Below are 12,033 nucleotides of genomic sequence, written 5' to 3'. Positions count from 1 at the left end.
GCTGTCCCCGGCTTCTGTCTCCGACGCTTGGCTTCCTTTGGGGGCGGGTCGCAGGGCGGGAGTGTGGTGCTGAGTCTGGTGCTACGTGGCTGCTCCACGTGTAGAGCTACAACCTCCCCCCCCTCGGATTAAAGGGGAGGGCACTCTGCACGGCCCTTTGGTGCCCAGCACTGGGCCACCGGGGCAGCACGAGACCCGGGCCGGCAGCCCGGCACCCAAGACGGGGCGGCCGGCTGCACGATGGTGGCCCGGAACCACGCGAGGGACGCCACGATCGAGCCGACCCGAGAGTCGGCCGGCGCTAAAAGGATGGCGGCCCGGGGTACTGCAGGCCTCCCTTTTAAACAGCCCCCTCGAGGGCGGATGTCCGCCGGCTTTGAAGCTGGTATTGAAATCTGCTCGCGCCGGCATCGTGGCCCACGGGGCACTGAGGGATCGCCCGCACGCCGAGGGTGAGCTATTTCACCGTGTCCAGAACCGTAGAACCAGAGGACACGGAATTGGGGGTAAATTCAAACCTGATCTGTGGAAATATTATTTCAGTGAGCCAGTAATCTATGGAACAGGCGCCCCAAGGACACAGAGAAAGCAGTTTAGTGTCGATTCATTCAAATGCAAATTCGATGCATTTCTTTCAGAAAATAATATTTTGGGATACGGTGCGGGTGTAATCTGAGACATGACGTGTGGTGAGTGTAGCGAGCTCGGGTGGATCAGGTGACTTTGGACCTGTGTTTCCCAAAGCTCTCCCCCACTGGGGGGTTTCCTCGCCCCGTGTCTGGGTCTGTTGTACTCACTGATAGAGATTGATCGCCATGATTGGTCAACAACTCCATCGTCGTTGGATCGTGTGACTACCAGGGTGGCAGAGGGTAAGCTAGAGCGACCGTGGTTTTTTTTTGTCGTCTAGCAAATTCCGACCTAAAAGTATGGGGATAACTGACTTGACTTTGATCCTTCACAAAATCATGGCCATGTTGATTCCTGCGGCTTTGGAGAGTGTCCACTCGAGGGACGAGGAGAGACAGGAAGTATTGCCCAGATAAGAAGCAAAGGAAAGATCAAGACCGGAGTTGCAGAAATACAAAATTCATCAGGTTAGACAAGCGACGAGAAGAAACATTTTTCCCGACAGAAATGCAAAACAAAATGCGAAAGAAAGCAATTAATGCAGACACCATGAGCTCTTCATAAGAAAGAAAGACTGAACGAAAGACTTGGATTTATATAGCGCCTTTCACGACCATCGGACATCGCAAAGTGCTTTACAGCCAATTAAGTACTTTTGGAGAGTAGTCACTGTTGTAATGTGGGAGACGCAGCAGCCAATTTGCGCACAGCAAGCTCCCACAAACAACAATGTGATAATGACCAGATAATCTGTTTTCTTTTGTGATGTTGATTGAGGGATAAATATTGGCCCCAGGACACCGGGGATAATGCCCCTGCTCTTCTTAAAAATAATGCCATGGGATCTTTTACGTCCACCTGAGAGAGCAGACGGGGCCTCGGTTTAACGTCTCATCCGAAAGACGGCACCTCCGACAGTACAGCACCCTCTCAACACTGCACTGGGAGTGTCAGCCTAGATTTACGTGCGCAAGTCCCTGGAGTGGGATTTGTAACCATTTTGTCCCAACAGAAGAGTAAACGTGCGTAACAAAGGGCTACGGAAAGTAATTAATGCAGTCAGCGGGAGCTCTTCATAAGGATAAATGTCTGCTTTGAAGAGGGGTAGGAGGTTACAATACAGAGCCCAAGGTGGCAAAATTCCCCTGCTGTGCATTTCTCGTTCGCACCTCCAGGGGGCACTAACGGGACCTGAAAGTGTTACCGCCCAGAATGGTGGGTGGTGGGGATGGGGGGATGGGGGGGTGGAGGGGAGTTAGCAGAGGCACGGAACCGGTAATGTCGTGCCTCCGCTGGTATTGCCCCAGGCCGCTGCGCCTCCGGTGATGACATCATTGGTGTGCGCGGTGGAAGCCCTGCAGAGCTCACTGCGTCCCTCCCCTTTAACAGAAGGGGATGGCCCGTGGAAGGCGTCAGTGCTTCGCTGAGAGGCCGTGTAGAGCTCCTACGTAGAGCCTGCTCCTCTTCCGACTTCTTCTGTTCTTACGACCCTCGACTTCCAGAGTAAACCTGGCCACACAGAGGGCGACTTCCGGAGATGAGGGGCTTGACTTATGGGGAAAGGTTGAGGAGGTTGGGTCTCTACTCATTGGAATTCAGAAGAATGAGAGGCGATCTCATCAAAACGTATAAGATTATGAGGGGGCTTGACAAGGTGGATGCAGAGAGGATGTTTCCACTGATAGGGGAGACTAGAACTAGGGGGCATAATCTGAGATTAAGGGGTCACCTATTTAAAACTGAGATGAGGAGGAATTTCTTCTCTCAGACGGTTGTAAATCTGTGGAATTCGCTGCCTCAGAGAGCTGTGGAAGCCGGGACAGAGATAGACAGTTTCTTAACCGATAAGGGAATAAGGGGTTATGGGGAGCGGGCGGGGAAGTGGACCCGAGTCCATGATCGGATCAGCCCTGATCATATTAAATGGCGGAGCAGCTTGAGGGGCCGCATGGTCTACTCCTGCTCCTATTTCTTATGTTCTTATGTTCCATCAAGGTGAGAGATAGAGAAAAGAAGTCAGGCCGATGAGTGACTTATTCTCACTCAACTGTGGCATAGAAAGCTTGAGACAACATGGCCCCCCCTCCCCTCCTCTCCCCACCCTTCCCCTCCCCATCCCAAACCACCCCTCCCCTCCCCACTCCATCCCAACCCACCCCTTCCTTCCCCACTCCATCCCAACCCACCCCTTCCCTCCCCTCCCCATCCCTCCTCACTCCATCCCAACCTACCCCTCCCCTCCCCACCCCACCCCTCCCCACTCCATCCCACCCCACCCCTTCCCTCCCCACTCCATCCCAACCCACCCCTCCCCCCCCACTCCATCCCAACCTACCCCGCCCCTCCCCACTCCATCCCAACATACCCCTCCCCTCCCAACCCCACCCTTCCCCTCCCCACTCCATCCCAACCTACCCCCCCTCCCCAACCCACCCTTCCCCTCCCCACTCCATCCCAACCTACCCCTCCCCTCCCCACTCTATCCCAACCTACCACTCCCCTCCCCACTCCATCTCAACCTACCCCTCCCCACCCCACCCCTTCCCTCCCCATTCCATCCCAACCCACTCCTCCCCAGCACCACTGCGACCCAGGGGAATGGGTGCACAGCACACTGAGACGGGAGAAACTAGTTCCAGGCTACTTAAACATAACCTGTACCTTTTGAATCCAGAGAAGTCTCTGCACTTGCTCGCCTCCCCGTGCTCCTCCTCAGATATTCAGTGGTCTCAGTTATCACTGGGCTGATCATGGTGGATCTGTTCAGCTCCGTTGCAAAGTCTTCTGTCAGGGAACTGCGTGCTCTGCAGCGGAAACTGTGGCGAAGGAGAGGTAGGAAGGGGAAAGCAGACTTCAGAATAGAATTTTTTTTATATATTAAAGACACAATGGGGCTGAATATTCTCAGCCTTTCTGGCACACCTTCCAATATCTCCAGCATCGCCCGACTGTAACTCCGCCTCACTCCCACCCTGACCTTCGGCTGACCCCTTGAGCATCCCGGATTATAATCGCTCAACCATCGGTGGCCGTGCCTTCAGCTGCCTGGGCCCCAAGCTCTGAAACTCCCTCCCTAAACCTCTCCGCCTCGCTTTCCTCCTTTAAGACGCTCCTTAAAACCTACCTCTTTGACCCAGCTTTTGGCCACCTGCTGTAGTTTCTTCTCATGTGGCTCGGTGTTAAATTTATTTGTTTCGTCTTTCAAACACTCCGGTGAAGCACCTTGGGACGTTTTACTATGTTAAAGGCGCTATATAAATACAAGTTGTTGTAGTCTTAACTCTGGCTCACTCCCAATGTACCTCCGCCGTACTCTTCCGCCTTAATTCTGGCAGGAGTGTAGCGGGAGGGAAGGAATGTAGGCCTGTGGTTCCTTATTGGCCTCTCAAAGGGCAGTGCTGCTGCCCATCCCTTGCAAGGCCAGCGATGCAGAGGAAAGGGGACTCGTCACAGTGGATGATCTCAGGACCGTAGCCCCGCTGAAGTGGGACTTGAGCCCAGTTGTACAGGGCCTTGGTGAGGCCCCACCTGGAATATTGTGTTCAGTTTTGGTCTCCTAATCTGAGGAAGGACGTTCTTGCTATTGAGGGAGTCCAGTAGAGGTTCATCAGACTGATTCCCGGGATGGCAGGACTGACGTATGAGGAGAGACTGGATCGACTGGTCCTGTATTCACTGGAGTTTAGAAGGATCAGAGGGCATCTCATAGAAACATATAAGATTCTGACGGGACTGGACAGGTTAGATGCAGGAAGAATGTTCCCGATGTTGGGGAAGTCCAGAACCAGGGGACATAGTCTTAGGATAGGGGGGTAAGCCATTTAGGACTGAGATGAGGAGAAACTGCTTCACTCAGAGAGTTGTTAACCTGTGGAATTCCCAGCCGCAGAGAGTTGTTGAGGCCAGTTAGTTGGATATATTCAAGAGGGAGTTAGATATGGTCCTTGCGGCTAAAGGGATCAAGGGGTATGGAGAGAAAGCAGGAAAGGGGTACTGAGGGAATGATCAGCCATGATCTTATTGAATGGTGGTGCAGGCTCGAAGGGTCAGATGGACTACTCCTGCACCTATTTTCTATGTTTCTATGTTTCTATGTTTCAATCCTCTGACTCGGGGCCATAAATATAAGATAGTCACTAATAATTCCAACGGGGAGGGGAATTCAGGAAAAACTTCTTTACCCAGAGAGTGGTGAGAATGTGGAACTTGCTACCACAGGGAGTGGTTGAGGCGAATAGAATAGGGAGGGATAAAGAGAGGTGGCAGGAAGGTTAGGGAGCCTCAATACCCCATCATTTGGGGTATATACCTCTTTGGCCAGGCTTTTGGTCACCTGCCCTAATATCTACTCATGCGGCTCGGTGTCACATTTTAAAAAATAATCTCATAACACTCCTGTGAAGCGCCTTGGAATGTTTCACTACGTTAAAGGTGCTATATAAATACAAGTTGTTGTTGTTCTAATAGAGAGTGAACTAGATGCACTGTGGTCTTTTCTTTATCCCGCAATTCCGATATTCCTACATGACAACATAAATGTAATATGAACAAGTGTAAGGAAACAAACATCGGAAACAAAAACACGGTTCTCGATGAATGGTGTCATAGAAACATAGAAAATAGGTGCAGGAGTAGGCCATTCAGCCCTTCTAGCCTGCGCCGCCATTCAATGAGTTCATGGCTGAACATGCAACTTCAGTACCCCATTCCTGCCTTCTCGCCATACCCCTTGATCCCCCTAGTAGTAAGGACTTCATCTAACTCCTTTTTGAATATATTTAGTGAATTGGCCTCAACAACTTTCTGGGGTAGAGAATTCCACAGGTTCACCACTCTCTGGGTGAAGAAGTTTCTCCTCATCTCGGTCCTAAATGGCTTGCCCCTTATCCTTAGACTGTGACCCCTGGTTCTGGACTTCCCCAACATTGGGAACATTCTTCCTGCATCTAACCTGTCTAACCCCGTCAGAATTTTAAACGTTTCTATGAGGTCCCCTCTCATTCTTCTGAACTCCAGTGAATACAAGCCCAGTTGATCCAGTCTTTCTTGATAGGTCAGTCCCGCCATCCCGGGAATCAGTCTGGTGAACCTTCGCTGCACTCCCTCAATAGCAAGAATGTCCTTCCTCAGGTTAGGAGACCAAAACTGTACACAATACTCCAGGTGTGGCCTTACCAAGGCCCTGTACAACTGTAGTAACACCTCCCTGCCCCTGTACTCAAATCCCCTCGCTATGAAGGCCAACATGCCATTTGCTTTCTTCACCACCTGCTGTACCTGCATGCCAACCTTCAATGACTCATGTACTATGACACCCAGGTCTTGTTGCACCTCCCCTTTTCCTAATCTGTCACCATTCAGATAATAGTCTGTCTCTTTGTTTTTACCACCAAAGTGGATAACCTCACATTTATCCACATTATACTTCATCTGCCATGCATTTGCCCACTCACCTAACCTATCCAAGTCGCTCTGCAGCCTCATAGTATCCTCCTCGCAGCTCACACTGCCACCCAACTTAGTGTCATCCGCAAATTTGGAGATACTAGATTTAATCCCCTCGTCTAAATCATTAATGTACAGTGTAAACAGCAGGGGCCCCAGCACAGAACCTTGCGGTACCCCACTAGTCACTGCCTGCCATTCTGAAAAGTACCCATTTACTCCTACTCTTTGCTTCCTGTCTGACAACCAGTTCTCAATCCATGTCAGCACACTACCCCCAATCCCATGTGCTTTAACTTTGCACATTAATCTCTTGTGTGGGACCTTGTCGAAAGCCTTCTGAAAGTCCAAATATACCACATCAACTGGTTCTCCTTTGTCCACTCTACTGGAAACATCCTCAAAAAATTCCAGAAGATTTGTCAAGCATGATTTCCCTTTCACAAATCCATGCTGACTTGGACCTATCATGTCACCCCTTTCCAAATGCGCTGCTATGACATCCTTAATAATTGATTCCATCATTTTACCCACTACCGAGGTCAGGCTGACCAGTCTATAATTCCCTGTTTTCTCTCTCCCTCCTTTTTTAAAAAGTGGCTAAGGGTGAAATTTAGAGGGATCGAAGGGTTGTGGTAAACTTGATATTCAACGTCTTCAGTCAGTGCAGGGCAGTAATCAATAAAGCAAAAGGAATGCTGAACTATCCTATCCAGCCAAAACTGCAGGGTGTAAGCTGAAGGAGGTCAGGCTCAAAGGGTACAGTGCCCCGATCAGTTCACATCCTGGAACACTTTGTCAGGGCTAGTCACTGAGGCACGAGGGAGACATTCAGGCAGTGAGGGTGCTGCAGAGAGAAGCCACGAGACTGACCTTGGGTGTCAGAGAACTAAGTTATGAGAAACGACAAGAGGAGGTTGGGCTTTTCAGCCTTGAAAGGAAGTTGAAGGAGAGTAAATGGTGTGGAAAAGGTACGTACAGATCGATACTTCAATCCATAACCCAAGGATAAGGTGGGCACAGGGTCAAACTGCTGCAAGGCAAATTGAGAACAGTTTTGTTTTTTTAATTATTCATGGGATGTATGCATCGCTGGCAAGGCCGGCATTTATTGCCCGTCCCTAATTACCCCTTGAGAAGGTGGTGGCGAGCAGTGACTCAGTGGGTAGCACTCTCGCCTCAGAGTCAGAAGGTTGTGGGTATAAATGGCACCTCAGGGACTTGAGCACATAAATCTAGGCTGACACTCCCAGTGCAGTGCTGAGGGAGTGCCGCACTGTCGCAGGTGCCGTCTTTCGGATGTGACATTAAACCGAGGCCCCGTCTGCTCTCTCAGGTGGACGTAAAAGATCCCATGGCACTGGTGTCCTGGGGCCAATATTTATCCCTCAATCAACATCACAAAAAAACTGATTATCTGGTCATTATCTGTTTGTGGGAGCTTGCTGTGCGCAAATTGGTGGCCGCATTTCCTACATTACAACAGTGACTGCACGAACTTTGAGACGTCCGGTGGTCGTGAAAGGCGCTATATAAATCCAAGTCTTTCTTTTTTCTTGAACCGTGAGATGAATTTTTGTTGCAGTATTTTGGTACAACTGAGTGGCTTGCTAGGCCATTTCAGAGGGTAGTTAAGAGCCAACCACATTGCTGTGGGTCTGGAGTCACATATAGGCCAGACCGGGTAAGGGCAGCAGATTTCCTTCCCTAAAGGGCATTAGTGAACCAGATGGGTTTTTTAGGACAATCCAACAGCTGCATGGTCACAATCACTGGTCCTGGTGACAGGAGGTGCCTAACACGATGAGTGATCAACACATGGAATGGATTTGGGGGTATGGTCGTGGAAACAAAGTGCCAGGAGTCCAGCAGCTGGATACTGTGATCCGGAGATGGTGGGTTTTCTTTCCTGGATGGAGGAGCTTTGATGGAACTCCCCTGTGATCTCATTAACACTGCCATCTCTGCACAGCTGGAAGAGTTTCAGCCTCAGTCTAAGAGGAAGCTCCTTCCCTCTGATAGTGAAAAACTAACACACTGCTTTCTATTTTTTTTTTAAAGGGGGGTGTGAAGGCCCCTCTGTGTCAGGGTTAAGGGAGTGCAATGCTGTTTAAATAAATCACATAAAAGAAAGGGAGGAACAAGATCATCAACCTTGACTCCACTTTCCCGCACAATCCCCGTATCCCTTGATTGCCCCAAAGGCCAAAAAATCTACCAATCCCAGCCTTAAACATACTCAACGATTCAGCATCCACAGCCCTTTAGGGCAGAAAGTTACAAAGATTCACAACCCTCAGAGTTAAGAAATTCATCCTCATCTCAGTCTTAAATGGCCGACCACTTATTCCGAAACAGTGCCCCTGTATTGTATGCACCTGTGAGTATGCTCACAGGTTTGTAGAGCTGTTGATTCTGGTTGCACTTCAGTCCCACGCTCCTGATCTTTGGGAACCCTGTGCGGAGGGGAGCGGGTAGGTCCGAGGGCCTCCTCGTAGGACTGCTCCTGGGAACGGCCAAAGGGGGCCATCAGCCGATCCAGGCAGCGGGCGGTCGAGGGGGTCGCTCAGCCCGACTGCCTGCCTCTCTTCCGTGCCTACATCCGAGCCAGGGTGTCCCTGGAGAAGGAGCACGCGGTGTCCACCGGTACGCTCGCGGCCTTCCGTGAGAGGTGGGCGCCAGAGGGACTGGAGTGCATCATCATCCCCGGAAACCAAATTTTAATTTGACTGTATATGTTTTAAAGATTAATTTGTTTTATTGCCAGGTTTTAGTGTCCCCTCCCTTTTAGCCAGGGGGCACTTGTATAATTTATGGTTTTAGTGCCAAAATAAAACACAAAAGAAAACACAAAAAAAAAGGAAAAAACAAACAAAAAAGGGCACTTGTTTTTAAGTTTTGGAGTGTTCCCCCCGCCCCCCTTTAATCAGGGGACACTTGATTTAATTGTTTATTTGTTCTCAACAAAAAGAGTTGTAGAGCTGTTGATTCCGGTTGCACTTTAGTCCCACACTCCCGATCTTTCGGTACCCTGTGCGGAGGGGAGCAGTTAGGTCCGAGGGCCTCCTCGTAGGACTGCTCCTGGGCACGGCCAAGGGGGCCATCAGCCGGTCCAGGCAGCGGGCGGTCGAGGGGGTCGTTCAGCCCGACTGCCTGCCTCTCTTCCGCGGTTACATCTGAGCCAGGGTGTCCCTGGAGATGGAGCACGCGGTGTCCACCGGTACGCTCGCTACTTTCCACGATAGGTGTGTGCCGAAGGGACTGGAGTGCATCATCACCCCGGCAACCAAATTTTAAGTTGAGTGTAAAATGTCTAAAGTTTAACTTGTTAATTTGTCGGTTCTAGTGCCAAGGGGCACTTGATTTATAGTTTATTTAAAATAGTTGTAGAGCTGTTGAGTTGGGAGTGGCTTAGCCAGTCACGTGATGTACACAGGACTCAATAAAACCCCAGCCAGTTGGGTTCAGGGGATCCACGATGAGGCAGGTGGTTGTGTGCCTGGTGGATGAACCGGTAATATGCAGTGTGATTGTTAAACCTCTTGCTAATAGACCAACTAGTTCTTAATAGCAAAGTGCCGCTATGAATTCTTAAGCAAAGAAGCCATGAAGCAAATACATGACACTTATAAGAGTAACAGCCGAGTCTCTGCTTCAAGTAGAAGCCCTTCCTTCACCTTAACTGCTCCGTCTCCTCCTGGAGTTGCTGCATCAGCTCAGCCAGCCTCTGGGTAACTGGGTCCTCTTTCCCCTTCACCAACCTCCTAGGGCTGGTTGATGGTCTGGAACTGTCCGAGGGCTGAAAGGGAAAACTCTCACCGTCAGGACCATTCAATTAAATATCATTAGAACAACAACAACTTGCATTTATATAGGATAAAAACAGAAAATGCTGGAAATCTCAGCAGGTCAGGCAGCATCCGTGGAGAGGAAGCAGAGTTAACGTTTCGGGTCGATGACCCTTCGTGGAAACTGGAGAGTGTTCGGAAAGAACAGATTCTTAACAAGCACTGAAAGGGGGAGGGGAAAAGAGAACAAAAGGGAAGGTCTGTGATAGGGTGGAAGGCAGGAGAGATTAGAGAAACAAAAGGTATGATGGCCCAAATTCAAATGGTAATGCCAGGAGTTAGAAAAACTAAGGAGTGTCTTGAAGGAGGAAAGAGAGGTGGAGAGGTTTAGGCAGTGAGTTCGAGAGCTTGGGGCCCAGGCAACAGAAAAGACGGCCACCAATAGTTGAGTGATTATAATCAGGGATGCTCAAGACGGCAGAATTAGAGGAGCGCAGGCATTGAAATAGAGCGTAGGGACAGTGCAGGGAGATAGAGAGAGGAGCGCTGGACAAAGAGACTGGGGAGGAAAACGAGAGGGAGGGCGGAGAAGGAACGCGAGGAGAGAGTGGTAGCAGTGTAATTAATTCATCAGAATGAACTGCTGAAACTTCCAGTTCAATTTAACGAGGAAATGTGACTTGAAAGTGATATGAGAATGTTGTCAGCTTGTGAGTGCTTTATTGTACTCGACGAGCATGCTTATCGCCATCGGCTCCTCTGTCTGTTGTGGTGAACTTTTTCATATTTATGACCCGACATTTATGCGCAGAATGCTTCTGGACTGCTTCTGGTTCGTTGGCAGCAGTCACTCTTGAAAAAGACACATCTTCCGGTTCGTTGGCAGCAGTCGCTCCTGGAAAAGATGCAGCTTCTGGTTCGTTGGCAGCAGTCACTCCTGGAAAAGACACATCTTCCGGTTCGTTGGCAGCAGTCACTCCTGGAAAAGACGCAGCTTCTGGTTCGTTGGCAGCAGTCACTCCTGAAAAAGATGTCGCTTCCGGTTCGTTGGCAGCAGACACTTCGGGAAAAACAATCACATTCACTCCGAATATCCCAGTTGTACTGTACACACATGACCTTAGGTACAACCATGAACTTCGGTGAATTCTTACCTTGCCATTCCGAGCCGAGGAGAGGCCAGAGCTTCTGGGAAACAGTTCACTCACATGGTTACAGTCGTGTTCAGCCATAGCTGTCAAATGATAAAATAACATGAAAATTAATAACAAGGCCGAGCTACAGCTGGTGCTGTTTAGCAAAACTATAATGTAGAAAGAAGAAAAGACTTGCATTTCTATAGCGTCTTTCACAACCTCAGGATGTCCCAAAGCACTTTACAGCCAACAAAGTAGTTTTTGGAGTGCAGTCACTGTTGTAATGTAGGGAAACATGGCAACCAATGTGTGCACAGCAAGATCCCACAGACAGCAATGTGATAATGACCAGATCATCTGTTTTTTTCACGGTGCTGATTGGGGGATAAATATTGGCCCCAGGACGCCCGGGAGAACTCCCCTGCTCTCCTTCAAAAATAGTGCCATGGGATATTTTAGGCTCACCTCAGAGGTCAGACGGGGGTCTCATTGTGTTCTGGGCTAGAGTAGGGTTTTATTTTTTTGTTAAATCAGTCGGGTTTTTGTTACAACAGATCCTTGGTGAAGAGTGTCCATGCGTGGGTACTAAGGGCAGCTTTAGGGCTAGGCTATGTTGACACTTTAAAGGGCTGGATTTTTGACTTGTTGCTGCCTCTATTTTCGCCGTGGAGGGGCGACAATGGCGGCGGCGAGCTCTTCCGGGCGGGCGGCCAGTTTCCAGCGCCCCACTGGGGTGTTCGGGACCGATTCCGGCGGGACGCGGAGCATTACCGCCCAGGAGAGGTGAGCCGGCGTGTAACGCCCCTGGTTGCAACACTGACTCGATTTGTGGCTGCTGCCCGACTCGCAGCGTTCCATAGGGCGCCGTGCTGGGACAGCCTGTGAAAGCGGGCGGTCCGAGCTGTAGCGGCTGCAGTGAGGTCAGTAATGTCCACCTCAGGTGAGTGTGGTTGTTTTGTTTTGGCGATTTCTGATGTGGTGGCGTGAGTTATTTATTGGGAATGTTTTTGGTGGGTTTTCCCCCCCCCCCCAGG

The 12,033-nt window shown here is 50.1% G+C and overlaps 1 protein-coding gene across 1 annotated transcript in view; it reads right to left on the bottom strand.

The window, feature by feature from the left end:
* LOC139233083 (centrosome-associated protein 350-like) overlaps positions 1 to 12,033 on the bottom strand; it is a 58,889-nt gene that overhangs the window by 45,852 nt on the left and 1,004 nt on the right. The window contains exons 2-4 of the mRNA XM_070863602.1: positions 11,018 to 11,097; positions 9,753 to 9,874; positions 3,292 to 3,446 (exon numbers count right to left, since the gene is read on the bottom strand). Coding sequence (XP_070719703.1) covers positions 3,292 to 3,446; positions 9,753 to 9,874; positions 11,018 to 11,097 — 357 coding nt within the window. The remainder of the gene's footprint in view (positions 1 to 3,291; positions 3,447 to 9,752; positions 9,875 to 11,017; positions 11,098 to 12,033) is intronic.

The sequence above is a fragment of the Pristiophorus japonicus genome, chromosome 20 (assembly GCF_044704955.1).
Source record: "Pristiophorus japonicus isolate sPriJap1 chromosome 20, sPriJap1.hap1, whole genome shotgun sequence".
Taxonomy (NCBI): domain Eukaryota; kingdom Metazoa; phylum Chordata; class Chondrichthyes; family Pristiophoridae; genus Pristiophorus; species Pristiophorus japonicus.
The sequence above is the reverse complement of the archived record's forward strand: the minus strand, read 5'-3'. Positions and strand labels throughout refer to the sequence as shown.